Here is a 22,641-nt window from a genome sequence, read left to right as displayed (position 1 = left end):
GTCCTAGAGCCATCTTCTGAAGAAATGATTTCACTTTTTGTTGTTTGGGTCCTGCTCTAGAAAATGACTCGATGGCACAATAGGGATATTGCTGCCTCCTCTCCTGTGAAAATGTTTTTCTTTTATATCCCCTCATAGCAGAAGAAGGGAGAGGAGGAGGGGGTGGTGAAGGAAGAGGAGGAAGGAGTGGGGGAGGAGAACGTGGAGGAAGGGAGAGGATGGTATAATTAAGCAATAAGCCCCGAGGAGGTGTGGTAAATGGCCAGTATACCGCGGTTAAGGGCTACGGTATACACTGAGTGCCTGGATACAGCCCTTAGAAGTGGTATATTGGCCATATACCACAAACCCCCAAGGTGACTTATTGCTATTATAAACTGATTACCAATGTAATTAGAACAGTAAAAAGTAATTTTCTGTAATACCCGTTGAATATTGTCTGATATACCACAGCTTTCAGCCAATCAACATCCAGGACCCAAACTACCCAGCTTATAATGAGAGTTATCTGGTGCTGTCCTCATTTTTGGAGGTGGAAATAACATGAGTTAATGAAAACCAAACTATCAGTGGAGAGTGGGAGAGAAGCAGAGTAGAGTAGTGCAGAGGGCAGCAGATGAGGCTTTACCAGTAGAGCTCATCACACACAGCAGAGTTCTATAAGACCCAGTAGTCCTTTCCTGCAGTCAAATGACCAAATCGCCCTCTAGTGGTCTCATGGGTGGAATTGTATTAATATTTTTTATTATTTAATAATTAATAAACATTTTTAAAAATGAACACAGAAAATCCGGTGTTTCTATGTCAAACAATTGTTATATTTCAGTCTTCTGTGATGTATATCAAGTGTAATATTGGGATGCAAACTCAAAATTGAATACATTTCAACTCTATATCTGACATGGTACAGGTGTCTTCTTTTTTTAAGCCCATAACCATGTGTGTGAGGTGTATACTTTTGTTTCAAAGTAGATTTGTTTAAGACTATCCCTTTTTCAGGACCCTGTCTTTCAAAGATAATTCGTAAAAATCCAAATAACTTCACAGATCTTCATTGTAAAGGGTTTAAACACTGTTTCCCATGCTTGTTCAATGAACCATAAACAATTAATGAACTTGCACATGTGGAACGGTCGTTAAGACACTAACAACTTACAGACGGTAGGCAATTAAGGTCACAGTTATGAAAACTTAGGACATTAAAGAGGCCTTTCTAGTGACTCTGAAAAACACCAAAAGAAAGATGCCCAGGGTCCCTGCTCATCTGCGTGAACGTGCCTTAGGCATGCTGCAAGGAGGCATGAGGACTGCAGATGTGGCAAGGGCAATAAATTGCCATGTCCGTACCGTGAGACGCCTAAGACAGCGCTACAGGGAGACAGGACGGACATCTGACCGTCCTTGCAGTGGCAGACCATGTGTAACAACACCTACACAGGATCGGTACGTCCGAACATCACACCTGCGGGACAGGTACAGGATGGCAACAACAACTGCCCGAGTTACACCAGGAATGCACAATCCCTCCATCAGTGCTCAGACTGTCCGCAATAGGCTGACGGAGGCTGGACTGAGGGATTGTAGGTCCTCACCAGACATTACTGGCACAAACCCACCATCGCTGGACCAGACAGGACTGGCAAAAAGTGCTCTTTACTGACGAGTCACGGTTTTGTTTCACCAGGGGTGATGGTCGGATTTGCCTTTATCGTTGAAGGAATGAGCGTTACACCGAGGCTTGCACTCTGGAGCAGGATCGATTTTGGAGGTGGAGGCTCCGTCATGGTCTGGGGCGGTGTGTCACAGCATCATCGGACTGAGCTTGTTGTCATTGCAAGCAATCTCAATGCTGTGCGTTACAGGGAAGACATCCTCCTCCCTCATGTGGTACCCTTCCTGCAGGCTCATCCTGACATGACCCTCCAGCATGACAATGCCACCAGCGATACTGCTCGTTCTGTGCGTGATTTCCTGCAAGACAGGAATATCAGTGTTCTGCCATGGCCAGCGAAGAGCCCGGATCTTAATCCCATTGATTACGTCTAGGACCTGTTGGATTGGAGGGTGGGGGCTAGGGCCATTCCCCCCAGAAATTTAATGCAGCTGGTGGCCACACCGGATACGGACTGTTACTTTTGATTTTGACCCCCCCTTTGTTCAGGGACACATTATTCCATTTCTGTTAGTCACATGTCTGTGGAACTTGTTCAGTTTATGTCTCAGTTGTTGAATCCTGTTATGTTCATACAAATATTTACACATGTTAAGTTTGCTGAAAATGAACACAGTTGACAGTGAGAGGACGTTTCTTTTTTTGCCGAGTTGAGAGAGAGAGAGAGAGAGAGAGAGAGAGAGAGAGAGAGAGAGAATTGAAACAGGGGACAGTCTGTATTAATAAAGGGTTATTTTTCCCAAAATTGTGAAACAAGCAAAAATCGATTAGCCGTATTGTTAATTAGAATACTACCTGTCAAGGTTTTTGAAAGCCTCTCAGCTGTGAGGACATGTTTAATGCAAACAGTGACTCTTTCTTTCTCTTTTCTCACTCTTTCTCTTTTCTCACTCTTTCTGCTTTCTCTTTTCTCTCTGTTTTCTCACTCTTTGGCGCACGCCGGACGACGCACACACACAGTACACATATTTATTACCTGTATGCGTCATGTTAGTTACCCCTGGCTGTGTAAACCTAAATAGTAACTGTCCTTCTTCCTTAGAAAGACATCTTCCTGAAACTATTCGTCGTCAGCATAACACTGTTGCTAGTCTCTTTTGTTGGTCTGATGTCAGGTGTTCTATTGTGTTGTCTCTGACAGATCACAGGCAGAAGTCAGTGGTGAGCGAGATCTGTTACCAGACAGAGATCTCCAGCCTCATGGACTTTGGCACCCCAGACTCCTCGCTCGACAAAGGTAGGGTGTTGCCTTGGAAATACAGGGTGTTGCCTTGGTGATGGAAGGAAGTGTGTGCTTGGTGATTGGTCCCGGGAGTTAGGACTGAGACACAGACCTGTCAGCTGGGTGCAGACAGACCGGAGCAGAGGCCTGTGATGTGGAAGAGTCTGTCTGTCTGGGAGAACAATCTGATAATATGTCTGACTGGACCCAGGGCCTTAAAGGACTTACAGCAGACTGTGTTATATACTATAGGCAAGTAAACGGCACACAGTGTTAATCATCTGCTTAGTATTGTACTGTATACACCCAATTCTGTGCTTGGACCCAATACTGTTGGGTCCAAGTTACAGAGAAACATTGATAGGAGAGCTGAATGGGGAGAGAGGGGCAGATGTAACCTCTTCACATTGTATTGCTGAATAGAGAAGCGTACTATTGATGATCATCATTGTTGTATTGTGCCGATGCCTATTTGTGCCCTAATCACTGCCTTCAGTTTGAGTTAAATGGCATCTAATTTTCCCTCCAAAGATGTCTCTGAATAAAGGCTCTCTGTCTTTGTTGTGATCTGTAATGATATTGGCCACTAAGGAAGAACATTATAAAGAGTATTGATTACCTGAAGCTTGTTGATGAATCTATAAGTCTCGAGGGCATTTCGTTTTCTCCTGCTTAATCACTCCCATTATTCTTTACCACGTTGCCAGAAAGCCACGAGTGTTCCCCGGAATTATAATTTTCATCTTTTCATCAAATACAGCCCCTTGAAGCAGCAGAAGTGCACTCTCAGGCCATTAAATTAGCCTCATGACATTTCCATCAGCCCTGGACAGAGGTAGTATCTGTCTGAGTCACTCCTCCCCTTCTCCATCCCTCTCTCCTTCCCTCCCTTCTTCCCCTCCCAGCTAACATCTTAATGCCTGTCTTTCTCAGCTCTCCATCAACATTCTCCTGTGCTGATAATGCAGAGTGACAGATCATCTGGTGCAGCTGGAGAACAGGAGGAGCGGAGAGAGAGAGGGGGGGAGCGAGAAAAAGAGAGAGTGAGAGAGAGAGAGGGAGAGAGGGGGGAGCGAGAAAAAGAGAGAGGGAGAGAGGGGGGGAGAGAGGGGGGGAGCGAGAAAAAGAGAGAGGGAGAGAGAGAGAGAGAGAGAGGGGGGGAGCGAGAAAAAGAGAGAGGGAGAGAGGGGGGAGCGAGAAAAAGAGAGAGAGAGAGAGAGAGGGAGAGGGAGAGGGGGGGAGCGACAAAAAGAGAGCATGAGTTATTACACAGATAAATGGACTTTTGCTAGCTTATGTAATTATGCTCGGATCGATGACACAGAGATTCAGTGAGTTTAGCTCTGAAATCAAGGATAGCCACATGAGTAGTGAAAAGACTGAGGATGAGGGACTGAGAGGATGAAGACAAAAGAGCATTAACACGAGAAGGGCAATCATGAGTAAAGATATCAGTAAAATGATTCCAGCTGCACTGAAACCAAGGCTGTATCTCAGAAACTCGCGTCACACTCACATCCCTAAATGGGCGTCAAACGAATAAGAATGAATACGAATTAATAACACATGAATGACACATGACTGTGATTCTTGAGCAGTCAGTCAGGCACTCAGTTTGTGATTGACGGATCCATTTGCCTCAGTTGACAAGCGTCTGGCTTGATGGTATACTTGTCCTCATTCCTACAACACCGAGGTGACACACTCTCTCTCTCTCCCACTCATACGTGTATTCTATATTTGAGACACATAGTTATTCTGTATTACTCTACAGGATTGGCAGGGGAAAATAGCCCTATATTCGCCAAGCAATTAAATTCTGTGATAGAATCATAAGACATTTCAAAAGCATTTTGAGGATGAAGAAAGTTGCTTGTTTACTGTGTTAGCGTCGGTCCAACACCTTCAGTTTATACAAACAGCAGATTTACCCTGATTTTGATCTCTCGGAAGCCTGAAACGTAAACAATTATTTTCCATTCAAACATTGTTTTTCCTGGTTATGATAAGGCAACACATCACTACTAAGCTGAGTTATTTCAGTCATTTAAATAGCCTGTTGGAAGTCTTACAGATTTCCTTCCCCGCCCAGTGTCCACTTCTTCCAACCAAGACTGGTCTTATCTCTGCTCCTCTAGTACCTGGCTGCACCCGCTGCCCCTGTCCTTATTCCTGTCCCTATTCCTGTCCCTATTCCTGTCCCTATTCCTGTCCTTATTCCTGTCCCTATTCCTGTCCTTATTCCTGTCCCTATTCCTGTCCTTATTCCTGTCCCTATTCCTGTCCCTATTTCTGTCCCTATTCCTGTCCCTATTCCTGTCCCTATTCCTGTCCTTATTCCTGTCCTTATTCCTGTCCTTATTCCTGTCCCTATTCCTGTCCTTACTCTTGTCCCTATTCCTGTCCCTATTCCTGTCCCTATTCCTGTCCCTATTCCTGTCCCTATTCCTGTCCTTATTCCTGTCCATATTCCTGTCCTTATTCCTGTCCCTATTCCTGTCCCTATTCCTGTCCTTATTCCTGTCCCTATTCCTGTCCTTATTCCTGTCCCTATTCCTGTCCCTATTCCTGTCCTTATTCCTGTCCATATTCTTGTCCTTATTCCTGTCCCTATTCCTGTCCCTATTCCTGTCTCTGGGCCTCAGGCTAAAACTCTAACTCGATTAGCTCTGTGATTGTGTCCACACTCATCCAGCCCTGATCCAACCCTGCATCTGACGACCGGTAGAAAACACCAGCACTTCCTGGGTTGAAGTCTCACACTAACAACCCCAGTGCTGTAGCTGGAATTGTTTTGGTTTACCTTCATTTTTTACCGCGGAAAACATTGCAGGCCTCGTCATGCTGCAGGCTATAGAGTAACAAAGTCCAAACATTTTTGAGTGGCCAGGATAGGTCACATGATCAGGAAAAAACTCCTGTCCCTAGTTTCTTCAGTACTGTGTATTATTTCCAGGCCAGGCGTCCTATATAAACATGTGAACACGCTCTGATGTGACTTGTGGTCAAATTGTCCATAAGGGCAGTGTGTTCCGTAGGGGTATTGTTCTCTGTGCAGTAGGTGATCTCTTCAGTACGGTACATTATGTCCTGTGAAAGAGAGATCTCTTAGTCACTGTGTCGTTCAGCCAGCTGCCATTAGGTAGAAGTGCTATAGCAGTGACTCATCTGCCTTACCACCTGAGGCTACAGGTACGCCCTCCCGCGGTTGAGAGAGAGAGAAATAGCAGTAGTAATCATGTCAGAGCACACTGGTCCCCTCCCTACAGCAGCAGCTGGAAGGGGTTAAAAAGAGGAGGGGCGAGAGAGGTTTGGAATGGAAACTGCCTCTGGGCGTGAACCAGAACAGGTAAAGAAAAGGGGAGGAGAGAGAGAAAGAGAGAATAAGCCAATGACAGAGCGAGAGAGAGGGAGATAGCGAGAGAAAACATGGAGAGTACAGACAAAACAGGCTCTCGGGGGAACACTTCCTAGTAACCTGGCTGGGTGGAGCCTATGGCCAGAGCTGGGAGCGGCTGAGCGAGAGGCTGCTGTGGTGTGGTGTGTTCGCTACGGTGTCTTTCTGAATGGTGTTTGTCTGAGTTGGGCTCCTCTGCTATGAGAACACACACCAGCACTGACCGTGGAGCCCAGCGGAGCCTGTGCTGTGGAGGAGGAGGAGGAGGACATGAGGTCAGACAGGGAGGAGGGGACATCCGGTGAGTGAGAGAGAGAGGGAACGAGGGAAGAACGAGGAGTGGGTTTAGATCATCTGTCACCGTAGAGGGTTGGTTTAGGCCAGAGCTCTGTTTCTACGGTAGAGGCGTGTGTGAGTTCATGAGTTCGTTTTCACGTGTACTCACGCTGTATTTATGAGAGGAATTGGAATGATTCATGTAAACTCATTATCACCGAGTAGCTAAATAAACATCTCATCATTCGGTAATATATTTACATAATATGTTACTAAACATAATGCTACTATATATGGAAAGGTTGTGTTAGCAACACATTATTGACTGTAAATAAAAGTTGTTTGGTGTGTAATTTTAGAAAACATATTTCTTGGTAGTAGGTCCGCAACATTATTTGTTTATTTGTTTTACATATAAACAAATGAGGTTGATCTGGATCTGACATGTACCCGTGTACGTTGGTTAATATGCTTGTTAATCTGTTAATCTGACATAAGCATATGAAACTCCTGGAGTGAGTCTAGTCTGGGGAATTAAGGGAGATATTTGGTGATGAGCAGCTCAGCCAACATAGCACAAATAGCCTACATATTTGAGAGATGATAAGTCTGTCATATCCATAGACATAGCACTGACCTCATCCACGTATTCCTATGGAAAACCGATGGCACATGAAGCTGGAAGTATTTGGATTTGAAGCGTACCATATTGCTGAATGGCACAGAAATATCACTAAGGATTATGGGGAAAGTAGTCGTAACTAGCAAAGGGTCATGGTCGATGTAGTCATTTTCATCCTGCCTGACAGAGTCAACTTGGTTTCAATGTCTATGAACCTGATGCTAGCCTACTGTTAAACCTTTGCAGAAGGTTAGTTTGAAAGCTCAGCGTTACCTAGAACCTAGCCAGGTCAACGTTGGAAAACGAAATGGACAGCAAATATTAACTATGATCATCAGAATTAGGACTGATTCACTCTTTCGAGTGACGTTCAGTTATATAGAGAACATGTCGGCATGGTGACTCTCTTTGTAAGATCTCACTTGAATTGTGGCAAAGTTAATAAGTACCCCATCTAGTCTCGATATTATATGACCAGGATCCTTCCACCTGAAAGTAAAACATGAATGGGCTACCATCACAACAACCCATCACAACTCGGTGAGGCTCGATTGGATTACCCCATGAGAAAAAGTGGACTGTATATAAATGATAAAAATGTTTTATGATTTGTAGACTATCTTTATCATTTGTGCAACCGCATCATTTTGTCATCGTGAAAAAAGACCCTCAGACATAGAACGTAGTTTGGAATTCAACATGTATTCACCTATAATTGCATACTAAATTGATATTTCATACATAGTGTGAGCGCAATCCTCAATCTCCATGGCCATCCTCCGTCCTCCGCTCTGTCATCCTCTGTCAACTCCGTAGACATTGGTCAGCCACTCCATCTCCAACAGTCAGAATGGATAACTATTGAACTTTCAAATAATTCACTGTGGGGGTCAAACTGCATCATAATAAACACATTTTTGAGCCCACAACGTCCGCCCCCCCCAGAAAAACATGTTTTTGCTATTGTGGTGATCGTAATTTACATAGGCTTTCTATGGCGAACCAGGGCTTTTGGCACCACTAGGTTGCTACGCAGTAGCCCACCAGCAGAGCTTGTGACTTCACGCTGCAGACCGGACACTGGGGGCCCAGGGCCATATCCCAATGCTCTGGAATTGGTGTCATTTTATGTCTGGAGTTCTGTAGGCTCTGCAAGTACAATCCAATCAGCATATTTCCCCAGCGTTCCCCCTAGCATTCCTCCGCCCACCTTGACATTTGATGTGTTTGGCATTTTGATAGGAAATGGCAACCCACGGACACACCTACACTTCCATTAATGCAGGTGTTATCTGAGAAATCCTCCAGCACCTCCAACTGGAACCCTGGTAGACACTGTCTCTGTTGCAGTGACATGGTCCTCACTGCGTTTGTCTAGATGTGTGTGTGTGTGTGTGTGTGTGTGTGTGTGTGTGTGTGTGTGTGTGTGTGTGTGTGTGTGTGTGTGTGTGTGTGTGTGTGTGTGTGTGTGTGTGTGTGTGTGTGTGTGTGTGCATGCGTATTTGAGGAGATGAATCCGAGGATGATCCCGTTGGTTGTGTTGCGTGACTCCTCCATACCCAGAGGTTGCTTTCCAAATTGAGAAGAGATAATGAGTGAGCCGCTGCAGCCAGATGGCACTATCAGAGATGGTCCCGCAGCAGCTCACAGCAGGCCCCATGATGGCATGCTCTGCAGTCCTTGACCAGTGACCAGTCCAATGTGTTACAGCTCCATAGCGAGTGGAGGTCAGTGTAGAAGAAGGATGCACCGCCATTAGTTTTATCTTCTCGGGATATTCATGCGTTGGGCACTGCATTTCAACTCCGTCTTGGTGAAATATCCTCAACAGGGATTATACTGGCTTGTGACCATACTGGACACTAATGGGACAGTGTTCAGTATAGTCTCATTGGGCAAGTCTCTTGTTCGGTATTCAGTCAAAGTCAGACCATGTACAGTGATATCATGTCATAGAACGAACCCAGCTATGTTTCGATAGATTATTGGCGTTGTTGCTGTTGATAACTAGACTCTAGGCAGTCTGAGCTGAGCGGCCTTACCAGGTTCTTGCTGCTCTTCCAGCAGCACATCCCTGGCAGTGGGCCTAATCTTCCCATAATAAAAGTGTGAATCAATTACTACTATCTCCAGTTGGCATGCCTACACTGACCTCCGTTGTAATGTAAACTCGCAGCAATTAATTCATGGCAGCTGTTCTCTATAGATATACCAACAGGGGCATGGATAAGCATGCACACACAAACACACGTATGCATACGCACACACACCTCTTTGTGGGTTCAGGCGTGCAGATTTACACACGCAGACTTAGAAATGTTCACTAGAGCTTCCAAACGGAATATGGGCCTCATATACAGTAAAGTCATAGCCGTTATATGTGACTAGATCCTCAGGTTGCCATGGTAAGAAAGAAACACAAGTGAGGCGTAAACTCTTAACATATATGGAAGGAAACCCAGGGTCCACTCTCTAGCGTATTGTTTACGTTGTGCAGTGGATGTTGTGGTTAAGTAAGGTTGAGAGCCAGTGCCCATGTATAATTCATGTTCACATACATTATAGAAGGGCCCTGTAATATCCTGAGTGGAAAACGAACCTGCTGGTACTTACGTGTGCAGCCAGGTGCTGTTCAGGGATCAACCAGCGACGGTTCGTGTTGTTTTCTGTTGCGTTGCGTGGTGTTATTCTCTCACCCACTCACCCCTGGCCCTATCAATGGCTTAGGTACTAAGACACCCCACAGGCTATCCAACCAAAATGACTATTGTAGAGAATCTCAACAAAGAGTTGTGGAGCAGGTGTAAAACAGCCACTAATCTCCCTGCTGCCTCCCACCCGCCAGAACTCCCCCTCGGATCCAAAACCCGTCATTGACTGAATGAATGTGGTTGCTATTTTTGATGCAACCATTTCTATTGGCCTTCCTGTATCATTTCTTGTCGATTCGATGTTATCCTCTTATGTAATGCCCTATATTTGGTTCATCCTCTTGACTTGAGATGTGAACAAAATGCTCTTCATTTTCATGGAGATTACAGGATGTCTCATCAAGTCGCTCTGAACAGCCCTTTTGTGATTCCTTCCACATGGTCATATAATAGCCCTTTTAAGATCTGTTTGCTTCATGAGAAATGAAATGAATAGATTCGGAGTGGATAGTACGGATATTCCAAGTGATGAGTGAAGGACCTCCGTGACCAGTAGAATCCTGTGTGTATTTCCTCCCAGCAGAGAGAGCGAGAGGGAGAGGGGTTTGTCTGAGGATGCACAGAACACGCAGACTATTAATAAGAAGGGCTCTCTCTCAACCACACCCACACTTCTGTTTGACTATGAAGGATCTCTAGGCTCATATCATCTGCATGAGGAGTTGGATGAGGAGCAGCGGCCGACCCGTCATCCCCTCACGGCGATCCCAGTACAGCCCTCCTTTCCTGGGAACCGTCTCCTCTACGCAGTAATGATCAGAGATGCAGAGCGCACCAGGCAGCCACGCACACTCGCATTAGTACGCACGCACACACTCAAGCGCACGTACACACATACCGATACAGCAATCCAAGCATCATGTGACTCCTCCGTCACACACACGGAGCGGTTGAAAGTCCGGGGATGGAGGAGAGACAAAGAGACATGGATGCACAGATGCTTTGTGGCCTGGAGCAGACTATAAAATGTAATATATTCATAACCATCGCCAGCTACTAAAACCTCACTGTAGGCATCCAAGCAACTTCATGAACCCCAGTAACGAAATACTCAATTAATCTAATTGAAAACTGGCTTCAGAAGTAAGGAGATGTCAAAGTGAATGAAGCTTGGCAAGTCAGGTGACTACTGAATAGTTGTGTCATGAGAGGTCAGCGAGCCAGAGGGGGTTGGCCCAATGACTCCCTTTGATTGACAGCTGCCTGCAGCACCACAGCCAATGATGGGTCACGATAATCTCAGAGAGTAACAGGTGAATTCTATCTTAATGTAGCAGATGTAAAATAATCGCCTGAGCGGGGTCGGAGGAAACCGGAAACATGCTGTTTTCAGGCTTCGCCTCTTCTCTGCTTTTCTCCTGAAAACCAGATGCTTCCGGTTTCTACCGGCCCCCTGCTGACAGTGGCTTAACGCAGCATAATCAGCTGGAATGCAGTTCACGTCAACAACAAACATGCTAACATTTCTGCCTGTTGTTGCTGGAGCAGCACGGAGACATCCTGAGTTTCTGAACATGCTGTGTAACGATTGATATGTTTATCTTCTTAGTTTTATTTTTTTTAAAGAATGACTTCTGAAAAGGCTGGCGGAGGGGAGGCAGACGCTCGTGGTGAACCATTGTAAGGATGTTCAGAGCCGTGTTTTACGGTGGTCTACTCAGTGAGTCACACAGGGGCTTTTGTTCAGTACTGTTTGAACCTCCCCAGCATCCTTTCTGTGCTTTTATCAGCCGCTAACAACGGCTAATTATTGTTTCAATAAAAACTGAAAGGATTTGAAAGGGTTGAATATTTTGCTACTTAGTAGCTCTAGTGACCTCAGTGCATTAGTGAATAATTCTCCAGGTAATAGGGCTTTTTTTACTACACTACAGTTATCTGCAATGCTACTGTAAAATATTGGTTGTCTGCACATTCTCTAAAAAGTCATTCATCTCCCCCCCAGCTCCAATTCCCCCTCTCCTCTCCATACTGGGTGTATTAGAGCTGTGCAGCACCAGCACAGACACACATGATAATACACGCACTCCACACACACACGCACACATGGATTTTGTATTGTAGATATGTGATAGTAGAGTAGTGGCCTGAGGGAACACACTTAACGTGTTGCGAAAAGTGTTATGAAATGGAATGGCGTGTACATATTTTCAATTGTATATCAATGCCTTAATGTTGCTGCCAAGGCAGCAGCTAATGAAGATCCTTAATAAATACAAAAACAAATACCAATCCCACCAGGGGAACACAATGTGGGGAATAGTAGTGTAGAGAGAAACAGGATCAAAATGTACGGGAGTGAAAATACCTCTAGTCCATGTTCGATTTCCAGATTATTGTGGGAACTGACAATCAAATAGTAATCCAAGGATTGGGAAGGTTTTAAACATATTGTGAGATTACAGCGTTCCTACTAATGCTGCTTCTGCTTACCCAGTAAAACCCTTCCCTGTTCAGCCCTACACATACAGTAGAGCATCATACAGTAACCATGGCTAGAAATACAGGATCAATGCTCTTAAACGATGGAGCTTTATGGAATGTACTGAGTGAGAGTGTAATTCTCTTCTCTGGTTTCAAGCCCACTGATACTGTGCCAGATGTATACAGACATGTCGCTGTCACTCTCCAGACACACAGTGCAGAGTTCCATGCACTCTGTTCCATACATTAACTGAAGTAGATCAACCAGGCTAAGCAGCACCCACAGTACCCACACTGTTTCTCAAATAGAGAAAGCGGCCCCTGCAGTGTATGTAAATGGATGTTGAAAATAATCATTTACAAGGTTAATATTGCTGTTAAGTGCGCTGTTTGTGCTGCAAGAATAATGTGGAATGTTTGAAAATGGAAATGTAAGAGTAATTCATGCACATATTTGAGTTAGGTGATTATATTTTCAAAGGACCATGGTTTGCCTAATCATTCGCTGTAAGCTCTTTCTCTCTGTTGTTCACTGGCAAATTCCCTGCTATAACAAACCTGAGGAACGTGTTCCATTTATTACACTGAATATTGCAATCGGGGATGCAAATCATACATTTTCATACCCCGGTCAATCTAACAGGGTCCGTGGAGATGCTTATTCAGATGATACAGAGGTCTGCACACGTTAACCACTGTGTAATGGACAGTTTCACACTGTATTAAGGTGTCGTGTCTTTGCAAGAGTACAATTCCACTCAGTTAGGACAATGCCGGTGGATATTTATAGTAAACACAGTGTAGCTGAGAGTTGAAGGACAAATTTGGTGTCACACTGGTCAGCATTGTGGCTACCTGAAACAGGAGAGGAGGAATGACCAAAGCCTCTGGCATAGTAATAAATGCAGAGGGAGGTGACACCCGTCCAGACATTCCTACAAAGCATACCACATAGAGGTAAAGCAGATAGCTGCTATCAAGCATGTGTTTGACACTCGTATCAAACACACAGCACGGGTACCTAGCTCATGCCTCTGGCTTCTTTTAGCCACAAAGCAAACAGCCACTAGACCTACCTGCTCAGTCAGGCGTGTCCTGACTCTCTCAGTATCTGAATGGAGAAGCCAGTGGGAGGGAAGAGCACGGGTTGATGGCCTGGTCAGACTCAGAGCAGCCCTGATGGAGCTTTTAATAGAGTCATGGCTCCGACAGGAATAGTTGAGTGGGCCAATGCTGAGTGAAGAGATGAGGTCTTCTTCTCTCCTCAGGAAGGTGGCTACAGGAACAGACATTCACCGTCTATTGGTGGGGCTATGACAGGAGACAAGAAATGATGCTAACAATAACAACAATACAACAGGCTAGGGGTAGGGCTGTGGCGGTACATTTTGTCAGCCGGTGATTGTCAAGCAAATAACTGCCGGTCTCACGGCAATTGAGCGTTCATTAACATAAACACATTTAGCATTCCTGGCTTCCATGCATAGCCTACAAGCCATTAATGCAGACCTTTGGAACATTTGCATTTTAAAAAGTTGGATAAATCCATTTAATATACACCATCACAATAAATCCAGGTCTAAAGAAACATGATATGAAGAAAATGTAGTCTATTGCAGAAGAACAGAATAGCATACTCTGAGTTGTCCTTATGTTAGCTCCTGATCTGGCTATGCCATATGGCTGTGGGCTACACTAGTTCATTTAGCAGGCAAGATTTGCTTAGAATTGCGTGGCATTATTTTATATTATTTTATGATGAAGAATGCATGAAGAATACAATTGAACAAAGCTGAATAAAATTGAAAGGATATTTTCTCCAAACGATTTGAGGGAGTACCCATACATGCAGCTATTCTATGTTGAACTGTTAACAAATAAATTGGTATTTCTATATGCTTATTTTAGAGTTATTGATGCAACTTAGTTGTGATACAAATGTTGGGCTATATGTTTGTATTTTTAATACATTCTAAGGCTGCATGATGCAACTTTAATGATGATTTGAAAAAAGTTGCATGAAAGGCATGATCTCTGCAGCGCAGGCTGTACACACTTCATCAGTCTCTCATTCACAATTTGACAAGCACTTGATAATGCCTCAAATTTTTCGGCTGCATCCCCTTTGTGTGGCTGTAATACCCCCCAAAAAATCCATTCCTTTTGCGGCCAGTGGCCATTGTGCCCATGGGCTGATATAATCATTATAATTCCCTTCTCCCGGCTGCGTGCCGAAGCATCTCTCCATCACGTGATCGGGTCTTTCTCACAGGCTACAAGTGAAGACAGAAACATCTGGTACGCAACTGCGTGCGCGTCCTTATCCAATTCCGAGGTGCATTTTGAAGATATTGGAAGAACTGTCCTCATTTACTTTTCATCAGCCAACAAGATGAGTAGACCTAACGAACAGCAAAAGCACTAGTCTATGTCAATATAATATCCCCCATAGTACAAAAGTTGACCTATTCTGTGCAATAAATAAACATTCCAAACATAGTCTGGGACAGTTGTGGGATGCGATAGATCCCAAATTAATATAACCACTAGCATCAAAAAACCTGTTTTAAGCAATGAGCCTGACGCAACAGATGAGAACTTTTAGCTTAAAATGTTGCTCAACTATTGGGCTATTTCTTCACATTATAAGTGCAGCAATACACACACAGCAGTAGGCTATAAGCGCAAATGTTGCATTAGCAGGAAAACACCATTCTCAAAAGTGACCGCAAATGTGATTATGCATGTAATGCTTTTATTGTAAAAGTGCATTTTTATGGTGAAAAGGATCTTCCCCAAACCTGACACTCACACGTATGTATGCCAGTTGGGCTCTACACACCCTTTGTAAAGCAGATTAATGTGTTTAATTTTAAGAAGTTATTTGGCCACTTTAGTTGTGATACAAACCTTATCAAAACATATAGGCCTATGGGCTAGGCTACATGAGATGTGCGACTATGATTTGAAAAAGTCGGCAAAAAAACATACGCTGTTTCTTGCCTTAAGCTGGGCATCATTCGCAAGTGATAATATGTCATTGACAAGTGATAAGCTAATATTGTCACCCATCAGACTGTTCTTGATTTAATCTTGTCTTTACATATACTAAATAATGTATGTGTGAAATTTGTTTGGATTTAGAATGGACCATTATCATCCAACTGTCTCGAAACAGGGGCAGCGGGAAAAAAGACATGGTTTTCCCATGGTTCATTTTCATGCCAGCCAGGTAGGCTATACTCCTGTTATTAACAGAAGCAATGTGCCTAATATTAGGAAAGCTGAGAAATAAATATAGTAGGCCTAGCCTATAGAAAGCTGATGGATCCTCCTCTTTTTAATAGAGGCCATCACTCTGTGAAGGGTTTGATTCAATTTTTGGTTACATTGATGTCAGAGTGATTAGAGGGACAATAGAGTGCTGAGTACCAGGCAGTTAGCAAGTTTGGTAGGCTACTAATGACCATCAGCAGCATCAGAGCTTGGAGAAGCTTAATTATTGTAATTAAACGGTCACTCGGAATTTGACTGCAGTCATGACTCGTGACCACTGGTTGGTCAGAAATATGATCACCGTAACAGCCCAAGCCAGGGGACATTATGGCCAGTCAGTACAAACTATTTATTTTGGCTTATTCTTCAATAGTGTATACAAAAAGATAACCTCTCAGGCTTGTCCCACACGTGTGCCTAGGCTTGCAAAATTCCGGGAACTTTTAATACATTCCCTGTTTTCCCCGAAATCAGGAGGGAATAAGCAGGAAATACAGAATCCTCCAACCAGGAAAGCTAGAAATTCCCGGAATTTTCTAACCCTACGTTTGCCTGTGCATTGTGTGAGAAAAAAACAACCAAACACGATTCATTTCACGATGTGCACGTTTTTAAACCGAACTGACGACGAGATGCTGTGCAGCCTCTTTTCAACTGATGATGTCACTGCCAACAGGCTTATCTGAACTGAAATATCTCTGGGAAAAATAAAGAAGATTCTCCAGGATTTGCCTTGCCTTCATTTCATAAAAAAGGCAAGGCAGGGAGGGAGGCAGGGAACCTGAAAGAGGAGTGATTATGCAGCTCAGAGCTGAAAGTGGGGAGTAATGGCAGGATGAGGATGGGGGGGATCGATGGGAAAGTGTATTTGAGGGAATTATGGTGCTGATTGCTTGTGCTTAAATCACCCTCTGTTCGGTTCCCACAGTATCTAGAGAATCCCTGAGTGCTCGCCATGTGTCTGTGTCGCTTATGTTAAGCCATGTTGACATGCTCTGTTCCAACTGCTTCACTATTGCCATTGTAGATGCATACACTCTCTACATTGGTGGTGATGACAGTTTCCTTGAAGTAGCCTACTTACCTCTACATATAACTCTACATGATCATTATCATACACATAGAATGATATCACATTAGAGTTAAACAGACCTGAAACACTCTCCGGCGTAGGGAGGGGACACAACGACTGCATGTACTATAACCATAGGGAATAAGATTGTTCACAGCCATTTTGAAAATGGCTGACTCTTGTTTCTTTTTTAACTCCCACGTTAGCAACCTCGGTGCGTTATGTCAGCTAGGACATAATTGTATGATACTATCACACCGAGAGGGGGGCATTTAGACTCTCTCAACCACAAAACAGAACCGCAGATCATATTTATTTCACAGCTAGGGATCATACTTGTCACACTACAGATAGCTCTAACAGCGCAGATAGGACTGCAGATCGTCAGAACAGCGCGTAACTGCCTGGGACGTATACTTCGAACTTGTGTCTGGCTGCTCTGGTCTACAGAGCGATCAAAGGTGGCAGCTGGCCTCACCTGCAACAACTAAGCAAGCCTGTATAGGTAAACAGATGAGTGGGTTTAGCGGGCGAGAAGGCTGTGAAAGGTTGCTCTCTCCAGGAAACTACCTCCTGTCCTGATGCCACGTACAATACGGAGCTGCTGCCCGGCGGGTCTCTTCACAGCCAGAGTCGACAGTGACCGATGGACTGTCCCTTCCTCTCTTATCTGGGCCTCTGCAGCCCCACGTAGTCTGGCTACAACGCCCTTGGCTATCTTAGACCAGAGGAAGGATAGTGGCCAAAACGGTCCAAAACCACTTCCAGGAGCCATCAGATTTTTACAGGTGGTCTACCAGGTACAAACCAACCCTTTCCCTGCGGAGGGGCAGGGCTGGAAGTGTTTTGGCCACTGATTTCTGCTGCTGGTCAAGCTTCTTCCCAGACATACTAACATTGTGCATCGTTCTAAACCATTCTAGATATTCAAGAGTGTTCAAGAAGCTAGTGCGAAAATATAACTCGGTATGACAAGGCCATTCCTTTGTTGTGGTGGCCCTTATTGGGCAAAAACTGTAACTGTAAACAAACCCCAGTTAGTCAATACCTTATCAAATGGAGGCCCAGTTTAGCGTATTTGTGTTCTGTGTTGCTTGCCTTGGTGAATGTGTTTGTGTATTAGGAGATACTGTGCCAATTACTGTCTTGATTCTCTCTGTTTCTCTGTGCGGTTTCCTTGGTTTCCTGCTCTTGTTTATCACTCTAAGTCCCTAAGCTCCCAGAGGGCTGTGAGGCGTATGTCAGTGGAAAGGCACGGAGCTAAAGAACACAGCTGAAGCTTGTTTTCCACATAGATTTTTTTATAGTCTTATCAAACCACTGTCTCTCACCGCTCTGTAGCCTTGCCAGTTTGAGTCCTGAGACTGTCACTCCTCATTTAACTCTATCTCTCTATCACCCATGGCTTCAGCTTAGATAGAGCCTGCTGTGCGTGCGCGTGCGCGTCTGCATATGAGCGAGCTTGTGCATGTGTTGTTGTGGGTTTTCCTCTCTGGAAAGGTGTCGAGTTGAGCCTAATTATTGCACTCTCTCTGCTCTTCTCCCCTTAAGTTTGTCACCCTGTTTCCCACCCCCCTCTTTCTGATATCGACTCTCACGACGTCCACCGTCTCCCTCGCTCATTCGCTCTGCCTTTCTCCCCCTCTCTATACCCGTCAACTTCTCCCTCTACATTCTCCTTCTCTTTTCCTCCTCTCTGTTTTTACTTCCATCTCTCTTCCTTATTCTCCTCTCCACTCATCCTTCCCCACCCCTTCTCTGGTCCTTATTCTTTCACTTCATTCTCTCCATTTCTCACCTCGAGGGGTTAAAAGCAGAAAGAGATTTCTGTGGACTGTAAGAAATGGACAAATAGGTACATTCTTCTAACTTCTCTCTTTCTCCTCTGTTCCTCCATAGTGTTGCTGCGTGAGGAGGTGGCCCAGCTGCAGGAGGAGGTGCACCTGTTGAGGCAGATGAAGGACATGTTGAGTAAGGACCTGGAGGAGACCCAGGGCCAGGGCTGCTCCTCCCACCTCCTTTCAGCTACTGAGCTCCGTGTGCAGCTGGGAGACAAGGAGCAGGAGCTGGACCGCGCCAAGGAGGCCTTACAAGGTCAGGACGACCCCCGTAGTGTTCAGCTACTACCCTGTCCTACCTGAGTCCTACCCTACTGTCCTACCTGAGTCTGCTCTACTGTACTTCCTGAGTCTTACCTGAGGCCTTCCCTACTGTCCTTCCTGAGTCCTACCTGAGTCCTACCCTACTGTCTTACCTGAGTCCTACCCTACGGTCTCTCCTTGAGTCCATCCTAACATTCTACCTGAGTCCTACCCTTCTGTCCTACCTGAGTCCTACCCTATTGTCCTACCTGAGTCCTACCCTATTGTCCTACCTGAGTCCTACCCTGCTAGCCTACCCGAGTCCTACCCTGTTGTTCTACCTGTGTCCTACCCTGTTGTCCTACCTGAGTCCTACCCTATTGTCCTACCTGAGTCCTACCCTATTGTCCTACCTGAGTCCTACCCTATTGTCCAACTGAGTCCTACCCTATTGTCCAACCTGAGTCCTACCCTACAGCCCTACCTGAGTCCTACCCTACAGCCCTACCTGAGTCCTACCCTACAGCCCTACCTGAGTCCTACCCTATTGTCCTACCTGAGTCCTACACTACTGTTCTACCTGAGTCCTACACTACTGTCTTACCTGTGTCCTACTACTGTTCTACCTGAGTCTTACCCTACAGCCCTACCTGAGTTCTACCCTACAGCCCTACCTGAGTCCTACCCTACAGCCCTACCTGAGTCTTACCCTACAGCCCTACCTGAGTCCTACCCTACAGCCCTACCTGAGTCCTACACTACTGCCCTACCTGAGTCCTACACTACTGCCCTACCTGAGTCCTACACTACTGCCCTACCTGAGTCCTACACTACTGCCCTACCTGAGTCCTACACTACTGCTCTACCTGAGTCCTACACTACTGCTCTACCTGAGTCCTACACTACTGCTCTACCTGAGTCCTACACTACTGCTCTACCTGAGTCCTACACTACTGCTCTACCTGAGTCCTACACTACTGCTCTACCTGAGTCCTACCCTACTGTTCTACCCAACTGTCCTACCTGAGTCCTACCCAACTGTCCTACCCAACTGTCCTACCTGAGTCCTACACTACTGTTCTACCTGAGTCCTACTACTGCCCTACCTGAGTCCTACCCTACTGCTCTACCTGAGTCCTACACTACCGTCCTACCTGAGTCCTACACTACCGCCCTACCTGAGTCCTACACTACTGCTCTACCTGAGTCCTACCCTACTGCCCTACCTGAGTCCTACACTACAGCTCTACCTGAGTCCTACCCTACTGTTCTACCTGAGTCCTACACTACTGCTCTACCTGAGTCCTACCCTACTGCCCTACCTGAGTCCTACCCTACTGCTCTACCTGAGTCCTACCCTACTGCCCTACCTGAGTCCTACCCTACTGCCCTACCTGAGTCCTACACTACTGCCCTACCTGAGTCCTACCCTACTGCTCTACCTGAGTCCTACCCTACTGCTCTACCTGAGTCCTACCCTACTGCTCTACCTGAGTCCTACACTACTGCCCTACCTGAGTCCTACCCTACTGCCCTACCTGAGTCCTACCCTACTGCTCTACCTGAGTCCTACACTACTGTCCTACCTGAGTCCTACACTACTGCCCTACCTGAGTCCTACCCTACTGCTCTACCTGTGTCCTACCCTACTGTTCTACCTGAGTCCTACCCAACTGTCCTACCCTACAGCCCTACCTGAGTCCTACCCTACAGCCCTACCTGAGTCCTACCCAACTGTTCTACCTGAGTCCTACACTACTGTCCTACCTGAGTCCTACACTACTGTCCTACCTGAGTCCTACACTACTGTCCTACCTGAGTCCTACACTACTGTTCTACCTGAGTCCTACACTACTGTCCTACCCAACTGTCCTACCTGAGTCCTACACTACTGTTCTACCTGAGTCCTACACTACTGTCCTACCCAACTGTTCTACCTGAGTCCTACACTACTGTTCTACCTGAGTCCTACACTACTGTTCTACCTGAGTCCTACACTACTGTTCTACCTGAGTCCTACACTACTGTTCTACCTGAGTCCTACACTACTGTTCTACCTGAGTCCTACTACTGCCCTACCTGAGTCCTACACTACTGCCCTACCTGAGTCCTACTACTGCCCTACCTGAGTCCTACTACTGCCCTACCTGAGTCCTACACTACTGCCCTACCTGAGTCCTACACTACTGCCCTACCTGAGTCCTACACTACTGCCCTACCTGAGTCCTACACTACTGCCCTACCTGAGTCCTACACTACTGTTCTACCTGAGTCCTACACTACTGCCCTACCTGAGTCCTACACTACTGCCCTACCTGAGTCCTACACTACTGCCCTACCTGAGTCCTACACTACTGCCCTACCTGAGTCCTACACTACTGCCCTACCTGAGTCCTACACTACTGCCCTACCTGAGTCCTACACTACTGCCCTACCTGAGTCCTACACTACTGCCCTACCTGAGTCCTACACTACTGTTCTACCTGTGTCCTACTACTGCCCTACCTGAGTCCTACACTACTGCTCTACCTGAGTCCTACACTACTGCCCTACCTGAGTCCTACACTACTGCCCTACCTGAGTCCTACACTACTGCCCTACCTGAGTCCTACTACTGCCCTACCTGTGTCCTACCCTACAGCCCTACCTGTGTCCTACCCAACTGTCCTACCTGAGTCCTACCCAACTGTCCTACCTGAGTCCTACCCAACTGTCCTACCTGAGTCCTACCCAACTGTCCTACCTGAGTCCTACACTACCGTCCTACCTGAGTCCTACCCTACCGTCCTACCTGAGTCCTACCCTACCGTCCTACCTGAGTCCTACCCTACCGTCCTACCTGAGTCCTACCCAACTGTCCTACCTGAGTTCTACCCTACTGTCCAACCTGTCCTACTACTGTCCTACCCTACTGTCCTACCTGAGTCCTACACTACTGTCCTACCCTACAGTCCTACCTGAGTCCTACACTACTGTCCTACCCTACAGTCCTACCTGAGTCCTAGCCTACAGTCCTACCTGAGTCCTACCTTACTGTCCTACCTGAGTGCTACTACTGTTCTACCTGAGTCCTACCCTACTGTTTCTCACGCAGCTCAGTCAAACCCACTTCATCTCAGTAGAGATAACATCAGTTTATCACTCAACACATCGATCAGTCAATCCCTTTAAAAATGTAATCTGACGGAATTGTGTCTGGTATGGGCCATATGTTTATCTAAATACTAACTGTGTGGTATAGAAATCGTATCTGTCATCTCCAAATCTCCTATCAGTCATGATGTGTGTGTGTGTGAGGTAGATACCAAGTCAATACATTCTGCCTGTTCTATTCTTCCAACATTGTCAGTAATGAGATCTGTTCATCAGTCCACAGTCTAGGCTCAGTTCTTGTAAGGTTGAGATCCATAAATGGTAGCACAAAGGCTTTGCTTTCTGATACAGTGTATGCTTTTGGCTTGGAGTGGAATGCTATGTAGACTATGTGGTAGTGAGAGGAGACAGCTTGTCATCATACTGTGTCCAAATGTGGTTCGCCAACTCCTCTTACCCCTACCCACAAAGCAATATTTTACAGATAAATATTGACTTGCTTGTTTAACCCAAAGAAAGCAAAGTTAACGAAGTTATCCCCTTCTGAGGCAGACTGGCTGTATGTAGAATGGTGGAAGCGTGAAAACGTAAAGAAGACAAACCTATAACTCATCTCTCTAACGTCCCCCCATCTATCCCTCCTCCCCTCCTCTGTCTTCCTCTCTTCCGCTCAGGGAGCAACAGGCGGGAGGTAGCATGCTCATAGATGTAGAGCTCTCTTGTGTAACTGTTGAAGAACAGGTTTAAATGTTGAGTGAGGAATGGTGGAACATGTACATTGGGAATGCTTAAGCC

General features: G+C 45.7%; 1 protein-coding gene across 1 annotated transcript in view; it reads left to right on the top strand.

Moving 5' to 3' along the window:
* LOC120064940 (kazrin-like) overlaps nt 1-22,641 on the top strand; it is a 152,069-nt gene that overhangs the window by 113,439 nt on the left and 15,989 nt on the right. Inside the window, exons 7-8 of the mRNA XM_039015540.1 lie at nt 2,814-2,909; nt 18,572-18,766. Of these exons, the coding sequence (XP_038871468.1) occupies nt 2,814-2,909; nt 18,572-18,766 (291 nt within the window). The remainder of the gene's footprint in view (nt 1-2,813; nt 2,910-18,571; nt 18,767-22,641) is intronic.

The sequence above is a fragment of the Salvelinus namaycush genome, chromosome 20, assembly GCF_016432855.1.
Source record: "Salvelinus namaycush isolate Seneca chromosome 20, SaNama_1.0, whole genome shotgun sequence".
Taxonomy (NCBI): Eukaryota; Metazoa; Chordata; class Actinopteri; order Salmoniformes; family Salmonidae; genus Salvelinus; species Salvelinus namaycush.
The sequence above is the reverse complement of the archived record's forward strand: the minus strand, read 5'-3'. Positions and strand labels throughout refer to the sequence as shown.